Below are 19,608 nucleotides of genomic sequence, written 5' to 3'. Positions count from 1 at the left end.
ACAGGATAAGCACCACTTGTGTTAGCAATTACGGTGACAATGATGAATCAACTGGAGCAATGCACTGAGGTTTATTTTGTGGTATCATATCCAGAACAATGAAGCTTCCTCATGTGATCTCTGATGCTCAGTCTGATAGCTGCATGAAAGAATTTCTGGGCCAGGTTTGATCGATCTCTCTCTCTCTGTCTCTCTCTCTCTCTCCACCTTCCCCCCCGCCACCCCCCCACCCCCCCACCCCCGGTCTCTTTCCTCCTTCTTTTCTTTTCTGCCCTGTCCTTCTCATCTCCACTTACTTCTCTGACTCTTGTGCTTTCTCCATCCTCACAGGCCACCCAGAGTGCTGCTCAGTGAAATGCCACCTGGCTTGGTTGTCATGGAAATGATAGTTTGCCCCAGAAACCTCTTGGAGTGATTTTGGTGTGGGGCTGGATTTGGTAGATTCTGTTTTTAATGCATGTAATTTGCTTCTCTTTCTCTCTCTCTCTCTTTTTAAGTTATGATCATAAACCTACCCAGCTCAGTATGTCTTCAAGTATCCCCCTTTGGTCAAAGTAATCCCTCATTAGAGAGAAAGGGAGCCTGAGATTTCTAAACCCAATTTTGCCCACAATACAATTTGCCTAGGCCCCACCCTGGCTCTGGAGAGTTCCTGTAACCTCCCTTTTGCAGAACACAGCATGAGGTCAATGAGATAAGCATGGGGTTTACTGTCAGGCAGGCCTGGGTTTAATCCCAGGTCATCCTTTCATCAATTGTTTGACTGTAGAGAAAGCACTTATCCTCCCTGAGCCTCAGTTTTCTCATTTGTAAAAGCCTTAAGGATACTACCTTGTAGGGCAGTAAGGCTTGAATGAGATCATGTTTATATGGCAGCTAGCTGCCACATGGTAGACTCTCAGAGCTTTTTTTTTTTAATCAAAAGGCAAGACCCTATAGGCAAGGAAAGCAGGGTGTCACTGAGAATGAAAAGCTGCAATATGACAGAAACGTGTTTCACCGCCTGCTCTTAGCCCTCATCTCTATTTAAAGGTCTTAATCATGAGGCCAAGGAGGAAACCCAAATTGTGAAATGTGGAAAGAAATCCTGCACAGAAGGAAAGTAGAAACGCATTTCAGTGGTTGCCATTGACCTGTCGACCCCAGGATATCTGCTTGACAAGACCCCCACATCATATCTCCAGTGAAATTAGGTAAAAGCATAACACATAGGAAGAAAGATGCTTTTTTATGTCTACTCAGATGTCTCAAACAGAAAAAGAGAAAAGAGTGAACAGAGGGAGGTTCTTATAGTATTGGATTCATGCTATAACATCAGTAACCATCAAAGCACCTAAGGGCCTTGTCAGAGAAAGGTGGTCGAGCCTCCTTCTTCCCTAGTAGCTAGGCAACCAATCCAGGACCCCGTGTGTCTCACCATGGGTACCAGGTTAGGACCTCCTGTCTAAGGAAGGGTTTATCGATTCTGACATTACTAACTGTTGGCATGTATGTTGCACCTCCTAGGTGGTTCCTGACATACACAGTTTTTAATCCACATGTATGAGGTAATGGATAGAAACTTAATGTCCAAAAAAGTTAAGAATTTTAGTACCTTATTTAGGAAATTCTGGCCTCAGATTTAGTTCTGCAGCAGACAGAGACTGTTTATGAACAAAGCATTTCTTAAAAATAGTGAATTAGAGAATCTTAATACGTTATAGCAGAGAATATTCAAGAGGTACCAGAGAAAATGCAAAAATTATGGAAGGCATAAACTGTAGGCATTAAAATTATGGAAGATATAAATCATGGAAATACCAATATGAAATTGTACAATGTTTTTTTTTCTAGGTACATTTTCTAGAAATCCAATCTTTCATTATCTGAAAGAATTACTCTCACTGATTAATTACTCTCGCTGATTAAAAAGAATTAATTAATTTAAGCCCATTTGCTTGACTATTCTGACTCTATTTTCCACATTTTGTAGTAAGACAGCCCCACTTATTAGAGATTCATCTTCTATACTTTTTGAAATTTTTGGAGTTTAAAATATGAGTGTACAAACTTAACAACAATTTTTCATTGCTCTTTCAAGATGTTGTTAAATGTTTAAAAATGAAAACAAAAAATACCCTTGCAGAAAATGTTTCCATTTACCAGGTTTTCTCAGGATAGTACCCAAGAGATCAGAAAAGACATAAGGCAACATTATCAGTTCTCAAAGAGGATATTGTGCCTATTGCAAGATATTCACATACGCATGTGTGTGTCTGTGTGTCTTTTCTAAAGGATGTTTCAAAGTATAGCCAGCTACTGCAGAGACTGTTAGCTGAGGGTTCATTTGTTCTCCAGCATTCACTCCAGTAACTCTCACTGCTATGAATACATTACAAACCCTAAATTTGATTAAATTAGCTTTCTGCAAAATCCTGTGGAGCTGGACAGAGCTTACAACCAAGAGTCAGAGAGAGGGAAGCAGACTTGGCCCAGTGGTTAGGGAGTCCGTCTACCACATGGGAGGTCCGCGGTTGAAACCCCAGGCCTCCTTGACCCGTGTGGAGCTGGCCCATGCGCAGTGCTGATGCGCGCAAGGAGTGCCGTGCCACACAGGGGTGTCCCCCACATAGGGGAGCCCCACGCGCAAGGAATGCACCCCATAAGGAGAGCCGCCCAGCGTGAAAGAAAGTGCAGCCTGCCCAGGAATGGTGCCACCCACACGGAGAGCTGACACAGCAAGATGACGCAACAAAAAGAAACAGAGATTCCTGTGCTGCTGACAACAACAGAAGCGGACAAAGAAGAAGACGCAGCAAATAGACACAGAGAACAGACAACAAGTGGGGGGGGGAGGGGAAAAAATAATAATAATAAATAAGAGTCAGAGAGAGAGTTTCTGGTCCCAAGTCTGTCACAGCCATGTGACCTTGGACCATCACCAAGCCTTCTGGGTCTGTCTCCTCTTCTGTAAAATGGGGGAATTAGTCCAGGTGACCTGAGGTCCCTTCTATCTTTAAACCAAAACAGAACCAGGTGGCCAAGTGTGCTATTTAACCCCTCAAAAGTGGGACATTTTGGGCTAAATGTTCACCTAAAAGCTCAACTGAACAAGCACCTAATGTGTCTCTGTTTCAGCCCAGCCGATTGTTTAACATACTTCTCCTCTGACACCTCAGTGGGTGTAAACTCACTGGCTTATTTCGGTGCTGCCCACAGGGTAGCAAGCAAGACCACGTGTGAATGCTCCATCATGGGCTACTGCACAAGGACTCGGTTAGACACCCAGTGTCACTGTCAAGACCAATGTGCTAACAAAAGCCAGTTCTCCTGTCGCCACACCAGTGGGGCTGAGCATTTTTTAGTAAATCTGCATCTCTATTTCCTAATCTTTAAAACGGGGCATCTACCACTTTAACAGACTGTTATAGAAATTCGTTAAGAATTGGGGGCAAAGGTATTTCAGCCCAATTTTTTAAAGATAGGGTTTGGATTTTTTAAAATGTTGCTTTGATAGTTTTGTTTTGTTTTGTTTTTGTTTTTTGCTACAGATGATTTTTCTTTGTCTTTTTTTTTTTTATTTTTTCTCTCCCCTTTTCCCCCCTCGCCGCCCGCCCTCCAGGTTGTCTGTTCTCTGTGTCCATTCACTGTGTGTTCTTCTGTGTTCACTTCTATTCTTGTCAGCGGCACTGGAAATCTCTGTCTCTTTGTTGTGTTGTCTTGCTATGTCAGCTCTCTATGGGTGCAGCACCACTCCTGGGCAGGCTGCATTTTTTTCACGCTGGGCGGCTCTCCTTACAGGGCGCACTCCTTGTGCGTGGGGCTCCCCTGTGCGGGGGACACCCCTGCATGGCACGGCACTCCTTGTGCGTGTCAGCACTACATGTGGGCCAGTCACCACACAGGTGAGGAGGCCCTGGGTTTGAACCCTGGACCTCCCATGTGGTAGGTGGATGCTCTATCTGTTAAGCCAAATCTGCTTCCCTGATAGTTTTTCATTTATTTGGTTGTTTGGCTTTTGAGGGCCACGGTTGAACCTGAAACCTCATTTGTGGGAAGCTGGTACTCAACTATTGAGCCACATCAGCTCCCAGATCAGGTTTTTTAAATGCATCAATTCTAAGACATGACCTACGAAATATGCTATAATTATTGCACCATTATATCAACTCAACTTTAATCATTTTATTTTTCCCATCACCAAAAAAAAAAAAAAAAGAGGAGAATTTAAATAGAGAATAGTCTCTCTAAGTAACCCCTATGACAGTAGAGTCTGAGTCTTCTAGCAGATCACATATGAAAAGGGTGTTCTCATTTCTGCCATCTCCTAGAGAGACTCCGCTCAGGCCCTATGGTCTGGAATTCTCAGCCCCATTAGTTCAAGTCCTCTGCTGAGGCCAGAGTGGGACTAGTTCCCCTTCAAGAAACAGCAATGGAATACGTCCGCGCTTTCCCCACTCACGTTCTACCTGCTGCGATGCTCTGCTATTTCAACCTAATATTTTCCACATTAAACATTCATCAAACAAGTGAGTAGGACCCCAATCCTCTCGTGCCTACCTGCAGTCACACCTGCCAAGTGGGCACCCCTACTCACCCTCTTCACCAGGTAGCCTTCCCTGAGCCGCTTTGGTTCCATGATGGACGGGCAGACAGATGGGCTGGTCCTCTCTCAGACAAGCGCCCTCAGAAGCTCACCCTCCTCTGAGAGGAGAGGCGGTTGTGGGCTGGCTTTTCTACAACAAGGTCCCTTTCACAATTTCCCCTCTGTGGGGATCACATGATCAGGCCTCTTCCCCTCACTGGGGTGGAAGATCAGAATGGGGAACTGCGGGCTTCAACTACCCAGTCTTTGCAAATGTTGGAGACTTATTAAAAGTACCGCTGGGATAAATATTCATCTGAGGTAAACTGTCATGACCACAAATTAAACCACTCTTCCACAAAGAGAAAAAAAGTGAAAGAAAGGGGATGGTGGAAACGGACTTTGGCCCAGTGGTTAGGGCGTCCGTCTACCATATGGGAGGTCCGCGGTTCAAACCCCGGGCCTCCTTGACCCGTGTGGAGCTGGCCATGTGCAGTGCTGATGCGCGCAAGGAGTGCCGTGCCACGCAAGGGTGTCCCCCGCGTGGGGGAGCCCCACGCGCAAGGAGTGCACCCATGAGGAGAGCCGCCCAGCGCGAAAAGAAAGAGCAGCCTGCCCAGGAATGGCGCCGCCCACACTTCCCGTGCCGCTGACGACAACAGAAGCGGACAAAGAAACAAGACGCAGCAAAACAGACACCAAGAACAGGCAAAACGGGTGGGGGGGGGGGGGGGGGGGGAAGAATTAAATAAATCTTTAAAAAAAAAAAAGAAAGGGGATGGTGAAGGAGGAGACAATACAGCGGAAATTGGGAAACTGGAAATAATTCTTAGAAATTATTCTTGAGATCCTATGAGCGCCATAAAAATGCCAAGACATTCAGAACCTTCTGGTTAGCTTAACGAAAGTAACTAGTGTGAAGTGAAAACCTAGCCTCTGCCAGGCACTGTCCTCCCTGCTTTTTCAGTCTCTCTCATTTAATTTAATCGTGAGGAGAAACCATGGGTGAAAGTATATTACTGTACTTAGAGATAAGGAAATTCAGGCTCAGAACAGAAAAGCAGTTGCCTCAAGGTGACACAGCAGGTGAGGTGGGAACAGAAGCACGGGGAGTGACCTCTGGGGTGCTACTGCCTGCCATCGGGCCTGAGAACAGGAAGCCACACGGAACCTGATCTCATAGGATGCCGGTAAAAAGAATTCATAACCAAACATGTCCTGGGGGCGCTCCTCTTGCACATTAACAAATTAAAGACCCAAACCCCAGAAGTACTGTGGCTGAGCATCTTGTTGTAATGGAGTTTAATCCTGTACTTGACAAACTTATTTGACCAAAGAGTCCTTTTTGGAACGATTTCTATTACTATTCTAAAAAACTAGCTTTCAATAGAAGGAACTTTGAGAAATGCTAAGCTGGCCATGTGAAAACAGGCAGGTTACTTGATCATTCTGTGCCTCAATTTTCTCATCTGTAAAATAGGGATAACAATACTTCTAGTTTGGCTTTATGCCTACCTCTCAGGCATCTGAAAGGGAAGCACCTGAACTGACAGTCCCATCAGGTCAGGGCCCAATGTAAAAGCAAGGTGCTCTTAACAGTAGAGGACAAAAGGTCCCTAGGCAGACAGAAACAGCATGTGTCCACTTAAGGTCTCTGAGCAGCAGGACGGTTAGGGCAGGTGCAGCTCTATTCTTGAGATTTTCACTCACTCTTCTCCTTCCTTCCAGCTATAGCCAGCAGTTATTGACCCTTTGACTAAATTTCACTTTTCATTTTGTGCAAACAGAGATTCCATTAAATTACAGACCATTTTGCTATCAGTTTTCTCAGAGCACTGAGGTTCATTAGAAATTATTAGAAAGTATTGGGCAGTAAAAGTGGAGGCATCAACACCTGATGGCCCCTGATCAGAACAGAAACAAATAAAGGGATTTGCCATGATTGCATTCAAATAAGTATTTTGCTATATCTGTTTTTGTACAGGTAATGGAAACAGTTCATAGAGTTACAGCAGAAGTTAACCAAATTTGATTTCATGGCTAAATTTATCTGCTTTAGTTTACTTGAACAAGTGACTTCTAATTTGGAATGTTGTGGTTTTTTTCCCTCTTTGTCCTAGTATGACAAGAGGGCTTAGGAACCCTTGCTCAGAGATGTCATGTGATTTGGAACATGTAAAAGCTTCCGCTGCCTTCTGAATAATTCGTTTTAAGAAACACATACTGAATGCTTAATATGTACCAGGTCCTGAAATAAGTGTAAGGGTGACAATGTCTTGCCATCAAGGAACTATGAATTTGTGAATCAGCCAAGCATTGCCAATGATGGATTAGACCAAGCCACTCCTCCTCCCCGCTCCTGCCACGGGACCTCACGCCTGCTTAGCAACACCTAGTGGTCAGTATAGGGAACTGTCTGAGTCAATAACATTGTGTTGGCCTTTCTCTCTACCCTTACCAGAGTTGGGGCAATTGCTCTTCTGCTCTGAAGATCCTGTACCCAGACCAGAGAATTAGAACCTCTTCCAATACTTTCCTTATGTGTGTGTGCCTATGCTTACTTTTTAAAACTCTCCTTTTGAGGTTGAATATAGACTTGCCATGGGACCTGACAGTATCATTGCTAGGCATATCCCCAGAAGAACTGAGAGCGGTGACACAAATAGACATCTGCACACCAATGCTTATAGCAGCATTATTCACGATAGTCAAAAGTTGGAAATAACTCAGGTGTCCATCACCTGATGAAAGGGCAAATTGTGGAATAGAAATACAATGGAATATTATACAGCTATAAAAAGAAATGAAGTTGTGAAGCATATGATAACATGGATGAACCTGGCAGACATTATGTTGAGTGAAACAAACCAGCACAAAGGGACAAATACTGTAGAATTGTCCTATTATGAACTAAATATATTATGTGAAATATAAGTATATTGTGTGAAATATGAATATGGGTAGAATTGCATATGTAAGACCATTTTTCTTTGAAACTGAACCAATGTAAGTTAATAGTACAAAATGTTAATATCAAACAAAAAAAACCCCACATTATTCTAAGTGAAGGAGACCTGACACATACAATCACACATTGTATGATTCCATTAACATAAAACAATTTATAAAGCTGAAAGGGGAATAGTGGTTATGTAGGTCTGAGGAAGGAATGCTAACGGGTGTGGAGCCTTTCTTTTTGAAGTAATGAAATTGTTCTAAAATTTTTGAGATAATGAGTGTACAACATGATGATTCTAATAAAAGGCATTGATTATACACTTTGGCCAGAATAGCCAGAAACAGCAGCTATGTACAATGGGGGAGGCATAGAGAGATTGAAAGGTAAAGAATATTCTTGTTTGTTGTCTGTTTTTTGTTTATTATTATTATTACTGAAATAATGAAAATGCTCTAATAATGATTGAAGCGGTTAATACACAGATATGTGATTGTAGCAAATATTATTGATTGTACACTTAGGATGAATTGTATGTTTATTAATATGTATCAATAAAATTGATTTTTTTTTAATCTCCTTTTGCCCTCCTTTTGATGCTTCCTTATTTGATCAATTATCTTGGAAACAGTCTTGTACTACATTTTGTTGTTGTGAAGAAATTTAAGACTTTGGCATAAGCAAAAAAAGATTCCTGGGTATCTCCTATTGGAAACTATGCAATGTTTACAGTGTACCCTTCCAGGTTATTTGAATCTATGGTGTTTGTCTCTGAACTCTAAATTGTAACTGATAGCAATGCAAATAATTCATGTCTATCAACGTGGAAACAAATTTTATCTGGTAGAGGTTCAATAGACTCCTCTCCCTCAACAAAGCCAGTTTTTTGTTCATTAGTAAATTTGATTTCAACATTCCCCTATTCCACATGAATTTGTGGCTTTTTGACTTCTTCTTTGAGCCAGTTATGATATCTGGTTGCTTCCCTAATTTATTCAACAAAGGACTTTGTTACTCATGGCACAGCAAGGAGGATGAGTTTTATGTTTATTTATTCCCTTTGCTCCCAAGTCTTACGGGGACAATGTGGACTGACCAGGATGGATCCTGCAGAACCACTGGGTTTGTATCAACTCGGAGGAAGCCTGAGCTTAGGAAGCCAGGGTCCTTTATAATCTTTCTCCAAGCTGCACAGACTTTGCCCTAGAGAAAGGCATTTATCTTTGGAGCACTTGAAAGTAAACAAATTTACTCTTTTCTCTGGAAGGAGACACAACCCCTGTCATCTATGGCTGTTGACTACGACAACACTCAGGAAAAGATCACGCCTCTGCTTGGAAGATATGCACAAACACAAGAGGTTCATGGAGAATTGTCTCCCTACAAAAGTCAAGTCTTATGTTTCTAATTCATTTAAACCTATTAGAGAATATCTAGTTGGTTCTCAGTGGGCTTCCAGTTGGAGATTGGGAACTGAGCTCTCATATTGAGGAACCCACCCCCCACAGACAGGCAGACATGCAAGTTCATATGAAACTATTATAGGAAATAGAAAAATAGAGAGAGATCTATATCCATTTATGGTTCCATGGAAAAGTGCCATCCTCCTGAAAGAAACTCTGAGAAATTTCTATAGAAAATGTCTGTAACAAGCAACTTTGGATTAACTGCACATAGGAGAAAGTCCATCTGAAGAGTAAGTAGATGCTCTCCCTCAACACTGGTGAAGAGGTAGTTATCAACTAACTAAATATTTTCCTCTGGCTCTTTCAACCAAATTTTCTCATTTCTTTATTTGAGAGTTCTAGGAGGTCTGCTTGAATAATTTTGGGTGGGGTAAAGCAAAGACTACAATATTTTTATTGATAAGCTTTGCTTCAAAGAAAGCATTGCCTCACATATACTTCCTTGCTTTGTCAGCTGAGAGAACCTAGAAGCAGCGTCACCCCACTAGCAACGAGCATGCCCAGTGCCCAGATCTTGGTTGCTAATCTCTTCTTTTAAAAGGAAGAGCCAGGACTTCTTGGAGAAAAGGTTGATTCTAGGACTGGGTCAGGAAATGTGCAAGATGAGCTTTTTATAGAGCCAGAAAGTAAGGAAATGATTACAAAACAAACAAACAAAAAAGCACCCAATGATGGTTTATATCAAAGGGGCACAGGAGCCAATGAAAGAGCTCCCATGGCCAAAGCTGGAAGAGTATGAAGAACATGATAAAGTAGCATTGGCTTATAGCACAAACATAAAGTAAATATCCATGTGTCCAAACTGATCTAAACAAATGACTGAATAAACAAACAAATGAGGGAGAATAGAAAAATTTATTCCAAGATTCCAAGAATTCCAAATTATTTGTTCCTGTACTCTACCCTCAAGGAGGTGGAGCATAACTCCCCACTTCTTAACTGTGGGATGCATGTAGTGACTTCCTGCTGAAGAATATGGTATAGAAAGGTGGGGGAAAGAGTAACTTTGCAAGAAAGAAACCTGACAAACATTTCCTCCACCAGGTGATCAAAGTTAACATCAACAGTGATAAGTCAGGTTGATTGTATGTACCCATCATATCCCAATCTAATCATGAGAAAAACATTAGACAAACACCAATTGAGAGACATTCTACAAAATACCAGTACTCTTCAAAATTGTCGAAGTAATCAAAAACAAGGAAAGTCTGAGAAACTGTCACTGTCAAGAGGCACTTAAGGAAATGTGACAACTTAATGCCATGTGATACCCCAGATGGGATCACAGAACAGAAAAAGGACAACAGGTTAAAAACTAAGGGAATCTGAATGAAGTATGGACTTTAGTTAATAATAATGTATTGGGAGTGGATGTGGCTCAAGCAGTTGAGTGCCCGCCTCCCACACGGGAGGTCCTGGATTCAGTCCCCTGTACCTCCTGAAAAAACAAAATCAAACAACAAGCAAAACAAATGAAAAAACCAATTAAGGGAAGCTGATGTGACTCAGTGGTTGAGAGCCAGCTTCCTACATATGAGGTCCCAGGTTCAATCCCTGGCCCCCAGTACCTAAAAATAAACAGTTTTTAAAAACAGTAATAATAATGTATCAATCCTGGTTCATTAGGTATGATAAGTGTAACATACTAATATAAATGTTAGTAATAGGAGAAGCTGGGTGTGGGGCATATGGGAACTCTGTGCTATCATTTTTGCAAGTTTTCTATAAATCTAAAACTTTTCTAAAATAAAAAGTTTACTTAAACAAAGAGGACAGCATTTAGAATTCATTTTAATTCCATCCTGTGCAGATGGAGATTCTGATGCAACACCTTCCATATTTGTTCACGTTCCATTTGTTCAGAAAATCTTTAAATTCGGTAACAACTGTTTTTGCAGTGAAAACTTCACTTTGTCAGTTCTTTCTCTCCCTTGAGGATTATGGAGTTTCAGAAGATTGCTTTTTTAAAAGGTGCACCTTTGGTAAGTTCAATATTTTCATGCAGAGATTAACTTTCTGGTCATGTCTTGATATGAAAAGCGTTCAGATTTCAGATTTTTTAAAATATCATTAAGCTTCATTAAATAATTTCTTACACCAACAAGAACATCCAGAAACTAAGAGAAGAATGTCACTAATACAGGCAAGCTCGGCACTCTAACTGCCGGGGGTGCAGGTGACTGAGGTTCGATGGGGACCGAATGAGTCCGACTAGGACCTGGCAGGAGTCAGCAAACAGCCCACGGAACGGCGTGCTGGGCATGCGCGGCTGGACACTGCCAGCTCCCACCCTATGTGGAGAGCTGGCAGCCCACCTGAAGGGGGAGGGCGGCAGTGCTCCTGCTGCCTGCAAATGAGGGCAGTTGTTCTGGTCAAAGGCAAGCCTAGGGGAGCTGCAGACCTACAGAGGACTTGTGGAGTTTGTTTACTGCACCAGTGGTGACCAGCAGGGGGCCAACGGGGAGGGGGGCTGAAATCCAAGCCGTGTTGGACCAGCCTCCCAGCCCTGCCCTCCAGCACAAGTGGAAGCTGCCCTGGGGAAGGTCTGCTGGTCCTCCGGGTGAGCACGGCTGTCCTGGGGATGCGCTGCTCAGAGGAGGGCCCTCTGCTCATTCACGCAGTGATGCTCTACGGGCTGGCCGCAGCCCACAAGAAAAGCCAGCGGCCACGACACCGAACCCCGGACGGTGCCTCGCCTCTAACCGCTGCTGCTGTCGCAGGCTCGTCAAGCAATTAGGCCTCTGCTCTTCCCCAGCAAAATAAGAGTGAATCTAAAAGAATCTCTACTTTCTTTTTTGGGCTGGAATGAAATGAACAGGGACAGTACTCATATCAACTGTAACACTGAAATATATAGATCCATCTCTTCAAGGGCAACAAGCAAACTGAAAATCAACAGACATGAAAAAAATGTGAAAATTCCAAATGTAATACGTTTATGGAGGAGCTAGACCCAGAAGGGTGCAATCACAAAGCATCTAGCTTTTTCTCAGCACTCCCCACTCAGTATCAATTCTTTCTCCGCCCATTGGATGAAATCTCCAACAGATCCCCCAAATTTCCCAATAACTCTTAACATTTAAAAAAAAGAGTGTAGGGAAACGGACTTGGCCCAGTGGTTGGGGCGTCCGTCTACCACATGGGAGGTCCGTGGTTCAAACTCCGGGCCTCCTTGACCCGTGTGGAGCTGGCCCATGCGCAGTGCTGATGCGCGCAAGGAGTGCCCTGCCAGGCAGGGGTGTCGTGTCCCCCCCCTCCCCCCCGGCGTAGGGGAGCCCCACGCACAAGGAGTGCGACCCGTAAGGAGAGTCGCCCAACACAAAAGAAAGTGCAGCCTGCCCAGGAATGCCGCCGCCCACACTTCCCGTGCTGCTGACGACAACAGAAGCGGACAGAGAAACAAGATGCAGCAAATAGACACAGAGAACAGACAACCGGGGGAGGGGGGAATTAAATAAATAAATAAATCTTTCAAAAAAAAAAAAGAGTCTAATAATGACATAACTCCAGATTAATTCTAGTACAGTGTAATAGAAATCACCCCAACTATCTCTTTTTCTTTTCAATAACAGCTTTTCCTCTCCCCCAGTTGGAAAAGTGGAGTGGAGGGGGAAGGCTATAATTTGCTTCTTCATTCTGGCCTACCTCTCTCTCCAACCCCATTTGCTAGTTCTCATTTTCAGATCTATCCAGGGTCTCAGGAGGAACGTAGTCATGGTAAAAATACATACATAAAGATGCATTGTCCCTGCCCCTGGGGTAGGACATTTGGAACAGTCACCTTAGTGCCAGTGGGGAGGGGGAGAAAATATTAGGCATTGTGCCTTATTCCTCTTTTCTAAACATCATATATACTTAATTTGAACATTCTGCTTTTCCTGATAACCTAAGGAACCATGAAAGATGCTTGACAGGGCAGTTTCTTTCAAGTGGAATCATCAACAGTAACCTCATTCCTTCAGTTGCCCAAGGCCCGTAGCCTTCTAGAGTCAGCCCCAGAAGTGTCTTGCCAGGCTAGCACAGCTCCCAAATGGCATTGGTGCCCCTGATGCCCCATGGCTGGCTCCTCCTCTCCTGGGCTGTTGCGTTGCTTGCTCCATGGGAGACTGATGCTGGTGATTCCCTCTGCGTGAGCAAGCTCTCCCCTCTGGCTGTTTGTTTAAGCTCTCCCTTCAGCCTCTGGGCTTCCAGCAGACAATCTCTCTTTTAGGGACCCCTTCAGGCCTCCTGTTGGTTCTCCTGTGCAGGATCCCTTTTAATTCCACCCTAAGGGGTCTGCTTCTGGTCCCCAGAAACCTGGTTCCTGGAACCCCGAGCAGCGAGAGTGTAGCAGAGCAGAGGTTGCAGGCATCGTCAACTGTGGTGGCTGCACAGACAGCAGAAGCAAATTGTCAGGAGGGCCCCTGGTAACTGATGGGACTGTGTCACAAGAAGACATGAGTCATCTCTGGCAGAATCTCCAAAATACATAGGGGACCAGAAAACCAGGGGACAGAATTCCTATCACAGAAGGTATGGTCAGAGCTTGAGAAATGCCACATGCAACAGTGCAACAGCTGTTGGGATGTTGGATTTCCCCCAGGCCTGCATGGCTGGGGACCCACTGGTTAAATAGCTGCATCATGGCCACGAGATACCAAGGACCTCTTCCACCTTAAACTTGTTCAGACAAGTTCTTTCTTAAAACGGGCTTATTCAGATACAGCTGCTTGGAGTTCCAGTTGTCACCCACCCTTCTTACATTTCCGGCCCTTATCCAGATGAGATAAGTGGCATTTAGTGTGGCTGAGGTCACCGAAGAGATTTTTAAATAAGTTATTTTAAAAGTTCCTGGCATCATCAGCTCAGAGCTGTTATTCCTGGGTCAGCACAACCTCCTCTGGGCAGCAGGGGCAGCCCTTGCTGCTGAGGCCTGACCGTGTAGAGCACAGAGCAGGGTGTGGCTTGGGGGGAGAGGGGGGTGAGATCACGCGTCCTCTACCAGCTGACCTCCCAGAAAACGTGGAGGAATTTACTTCCCAAAGTCATTTAATAACATGAACTATCAGATCATGTTTTTGTTCGGAAAATATTTGACACTCTAAAATTTAGAAATAATATGGATACATTTCATTCAGATTTAAACTGACTTGCCCTTTCTTTAGAAGATATTTTAGTCCCATTTATAGAAAAATAAAAGTTACATTTGGGTTTATTTAAATATTTATCAAAGAACTTTGGGAAGGGAGACTGGGGTAGATACATCTAATTTCCTTTTCCAACACCTAGGTTCTGTAATTCTATGAAATAAATACGAGCCACTCAAGTTTTGTTTGTTTTGGGTTAGTCTGATCTTTTTCAAGCCCCTACTTTCTAGAATATTAAAAACAACAAAACAAAAATAATTCACTTCTTCGTAGGAAGAGTAGATGTCAATGCACCTAAAGCACTAATGCTATCAAGCTTTTAAAAAATGACATGCTCCTTTATCCCTTGATCAATGTGAATTCATAATAAGAAGAGCTAATATTTATTGAATACCTGCTACAGGTGACATTGTGCCAAATCCTCCACTCATTTCCAATTTCATTGAATTTCCAATTTAACAAGCAGCTATTATTATTCCTGTTTAACAGATGAGGCAGTAAGCACAGAGAAGTTAAATAACATGACCACATCAGCACAGCTCTTGGAGTAACAGCTGGGATTCCGTCCAAGGCCTCCTCGTTTCACTGACAGTCCCCTCCAGGCTGTACTTTCCAGCAGCCAAGAGAAATCCATTGATCATTAAATTCACATCTGCCCAGAAAAAGACCTGACCATTTCCACAGGGTACACAAAGCTTTCTTGACACTTAGTTAAAAAAAGCAAAAAAAAGCTACAATAAATGCAGCCTTGAGTTTTATATAGCAATTTCTTAAACTCTTTCAACACATCTGAGTTAAAGAAGTGAAAGCTCAAATTTAAAAAGGCCCTTCTTCTCTCTGATGAGCATTAAAGCAATAGGAGCCACATATGAAACACTCTAATTATCTTTCTTAATCCAAAAATAAATCTTGGAATGGATATATATGTATATGTCAGATGAATATCCTTTATACAATCCTCCATGTAGATCATTTTTCATCACAGTGCTTAAGATAAAACTTGAGCAGCAAAAACTTTGAAGTTATAGTCTTTGACAAAGGTCTGAAGTATGGATGGCCAATTAAGAGAGATGTATATGCTTTGAAATATAATCAAGTTTTTATTCAATAAATGGTGGTGGTGTACTGGTTAGCTATATGGAGAAAACAGATAAATTGAGATTCTATCTCTCACTCCTTATATCAAAATAAGTTCCAGATGGATCAAAAATGTAAATATTAAAAAATAATATCAGGAAAGTTCTAGCAAAAAACACGGGCTAAAATTATTTTTATAACCCCAGAATGGGGAAGCCTTTTTAAGACTGACCTGAAATCCAGATGTCATGGGAGATATAAGTTAAATTATGTAAAAGCAAAAAATTATGTATAGGAAAAATGCCACAAACAAAGCCAAAAGACAAATGTCAAACTGGAAAAAAAACTTTTCATTACATAGCACAGAAAAAAGGCTAATCCTCTAAGAATTCCTATAATGGAAAGCTATAAAGACAATTAATGGAAAATGTGCACAGGAAATGAATACACAGGTCACAGAAAAGGGGAGCACAAATGATTATTAAACTTATGAAAAATGTGAGTCCATCCACAGTAAAAGGAATGTACACTAGAGGAACAATGATATATTATTCTTTACCTGTCTAATGGCTTCAATTCAAAACTTATTGCACCCTGTGTTGATGATGCTGTAGGGAGATGGTCTTCTTGCTGGTGGGAATGTAAAGTAGAATAAACTTATGGAAGACAATTTGGCAAATTTGGCAAAATTACAAATGTCCATATTCTTCGACATAGCAAGAATGCTTGCGCATAATCCCATGGGTATACTTACCCGTGTGCAAATGACAAAGATACAAAGATTCCTCTCACTATCTGCTATAAAGTACTCCCTTCCATGACTCTCTCTCTCTCTATTTTATTGGTTGTCATAATTACCAATACTGTCCTTATTATATATGCGTTTGTTTTGTCTGTCTCCATCTTTCAAGGATGCATGTGAGTAAAGGGTGAACAGTCGATCTGCTTTAGGAAGATGATTCTAGGTTTGCATTCTCATAGCACCATTTCCTTACTTAAATGTGGAATATTGTCTGAGGAGTTGCAGAGGCTCTACTCAATACCACGTAGCTACTGCTGCAGTGACTCCCTGCTTTTCATTTTTACAAATGTGCATGTGAATCTAAACCAATCTGTCCTGTCCACAAACTCCATTTACAGAGAGCCTGGATTACCACAGTAACAGCAAAGACAGGCAGTGTGGAAGGGCTACAAAAAAGCCAGTGAAAAAAGAAAAAGTGGCCTATCTATGCCTAAAGAGCCAGTCAGGAGCATTCCTCCATAAATCCACACTAGAACACAAACTTAGGATGCAAATTTTCTCTTCCTACCCTCTTTTATATAACCATGTTTTGGAGTACCTACTCTGTGCTTCCAAGGAAGGTTATCATTATCTCCATTTTGCAGAAGGAAAAATTGAGGTTTAGAAAGGCCAAGAAACTTTCCAAAGTCTAGCATGTTCCAAGGCTGAAATTCAAGACCATGTCTATCAAAGGCCAAGGTCCATGTTCCCCAGTCTCCGATCCTGAAGCATTCAGCATTTGCAAATGTTCTTTCAGAAATTGACCATGTAGACTCTTATGTCATCACTTATGAAAGAAACACAGTGCACAATAAAGTAAAGGTAAAGTAAGCATAAACATCATTTTTAGACATTTTAAGGCCCAGAGTTTCTGAATATTCATATAGTTCCCTTCCTCTCCCAAATTTCCACCAAGTAGGAACATAATATTAAAATATGATAGTGTGGATGGTGGTAATGTTAGCATAACATTGAAAATATAATTAACAGCACGGAATTCTGTATTTGAGTATGGTGACAGAGGAAATTTTAGGTTGTATATATGTTACTAGCATCAATATTTAAAAAAACAAAACATGGAGCTGTACAACACAAAAGTGAACCCTAGTATAAACCATGGTCTATATAGTTAATAGTACAATTATAATAATATTCCTTCATTAAATGTAACAAATGTACCCCACTGAAGCAAGGTATACCACGCTAAAATGGAGGTATATGGGAACTCTTTATTTCCTACATGATTTTTCTGTAAACCTACAACTTCTCTAACAAAAATTTAAATAAAAAGAATATAAGAATGTTCTGGAATATTATGGAAACCTGAGGAGACACAGGTATACAAAGAGCTGAATTAAGGGCAGACCAAACCATAATATTCTGGGACATCAATCTAAATATCATTGGCTTAAATAAAAAGTCTACTATTATACTATTTTTGTTCAGGTTTCCACACATAACTCCTCAAAGAAGCATTACAATGTAAATCAGGATAAATATTATGCAGTGCCTTAATAAGTTCTTTTTTTTTTAAAGATTTATTTATTTATTTCTCCCCTCCCACCCCACCCCACCCCAGTTGTCTGTGCTCTGTGTCTATTTGCTGCGTCTTCTTTGTCCGCTTCTCTTGTCATTTGTCTGCTTCTGTTGTTGTCGCCAGAATCTGTGTTTCTTTTTGCTGCGTCATCTTGTGTCATTTCTCCGTGTGGGCTGTGCCATTCCTGGGCAGGCTGCACTTTCTTTCACGCCGGGCCACTCTCCTTATGGGGCGCACTCCTTGAGTGTGGGGCTCCCCTACGCGGGGGACACCCCTGCATGGCAGGGCACTCCTTGTGCACATCAGCACTGCGTATGGCCAGCTGCACACTGGTCAAGGAGGCCCGGGGTTTGAACCACGGACCTCCTATGTGGTAGACGGACGCCTTAACCACTGGGCCAAGTCCACCGCCCTTAATAAGATCTTTATTTTAACATTTTAATACATGGTAGAGAAAAGGGTACTTATTTTTATCATCTCGCATAGCTTTCTAAGGAAGAAGCTTTCGTTTGTTTTGTGGGAGTGTTGTTGGTTTAGGGATTTTAAAACTATTTTGTGGAAGACAAAATTTTTATCTTCATTATAATTGCCTTGACATACTTGAAAGCAGTCAAGGTGCTCTGGAAGGAACATGGCCAGGAACTGCTGCTACTGTAGGACATCCACCACTAAATACCACTGCAGCCAATGGACTCTATGGTTTAGCCATTGCACCATTCCTTCCAGATTCAACTCCTGAAAAAGATTCCTCCCCTACACGTTGGAAAAACAAATAACTCAAAGTGGATAATTGATCTAAATATAGAATTTTAAAGCAGGAAACTTCTAGAAGAAAGATGGGGGGGGGCGGGAATTTTTATAATTTTAGGTTTGGCAAAGATTTCTTTTTTTTATCTTTTATTATCTTTTTTTTAAAGATACATAGATCGCACAAAATGTTACATTAAAAAATATAAGAGGTTCCCATATAACCCACTCTCCACCCCTCCACTCCATGATCTATAAAGGAAACAAACTGATCAATTGGACTTAATCAAAATTAACAACTTGTATTCCTCAAAAACACATTAAGAAAAAGGAAAAAAAAAAAAAGGTACAGATTGGGAGAACATACTTGCATAAAATATTTCTGATAAAGAATTTCAAATCTCAGTAATTAAATAAAACAAACCAACACAAAAGTGGAGTGTGGAGGGGAATAAACACAAATTTTATAGTAGGTTGAAAAATGCCCTTCACTCCAAAGAGATCCATGCCCTTATCCCTGGGATTATGAATATGTTCCCTTACATAACAAAAGAGACTTTGCGGGTGTGATTAAATTAAGGATATTGAGATAGAGGATTATGCTGGTTATCTGAGTGGGCTCAATGTAATCATGAGAATTTTTATAATGGGAGACATTCATAAAAGAGTAAAGAAGAAGGTGATGTGATGATGGAGACAGAGAGAGAGATTGTAAGATGCTATGCTGCCAGCTTTGAAGATGCAGGACTGAGCCAAAGAATGCAGGTGGCCTCTACAAGATAGAAAAAGCAAAGAAATGGATTTTCCCCTAGAGTTTCCAGAAGGAATGCAATACTGTCAACACCTTGGTTTTAGGAGTTCTGCGCTCCAGAACTGTAAGAGAATAAATTTGTTGTTTTTAAGCTAATGCTGTGGGAATGTATTACAGAGGCAACAGGAAACTAACATATGCATCATCAAAAAAAGGTATGCATGTGGCCAATAAGTACATGAAAATATACTCAACATCATTACTCATTAGAGCAATGCAAATTAAACCCACAGTGATACACCAATCCACACCTGCTAGAACAGTTAAAAATTTTAAATGGCCAATGCCAAGTGCTGGCAAGGGTGGGAAGCAATTGGAATACTCGTATATTGCTAGTGGAAATGTAAAATGGTACAGCCACTTCAGAAAACAGTTTGGCAATTTCTTATAAAATTAAATACACACTTATCTTTTCATCCAGTAATCCCACATCTATGTTTTTACATAAGGAAAATAAGGGGTAAAGTTCACATAAAAACTTGTACATGAATGTTTATGCTATCTTTATTTGTATTTGTCTCAAACTGGAAACCCAAAATCTCT

The 19,608-nt window shown here is 41.6% G+C and overlaps 1 protein-coding gene across 1 annotated transcript in view; it reads right to left on the bottom strand.

Moving 5' to 3' along the window:
- PLEK (pleckstrin) overlaps positions 1-4,826 on the bottom strand; it is a 34,366-nt gene extending 29,540 nt beyond the window's left edge. The window contains exon 1 of the mRNA XM_004449190.5: positions 4,577-4,826. Coding sequence (XP_004449247.1) covers positions 4,577-4,618 — 42 coding nt within the window. The 5' untranslated portion in view covers positions 4,619-4,826. The remainder of the gene's footprint in view (positions 1-4,576) is intronic.
- Between the last annotated feature and the right edge of the window lie 14,782 nt (positions 4,827-19,608).

The sequence above is a fragment of the Dasypus novemcinctus genome, chromosome 17 (assembly GCF_030445035.2).
Source record: "Dasypus novemcinctus isolate mDasNov1 chromosome 17, mDasNov1.1.hap2, whole genome shotgun sequence".
NCBI lineage: Eukaryota > Metazoa > Chordata > Mammalia > Cingulata > Dasypodidae > Dasypus > Dasypus novemcinctus.
The sequence above is the reverse complement of the archived record's forward strand: the minus strand, read 5'-3'. Positions and strand labels throughout refer to the sequence as shown.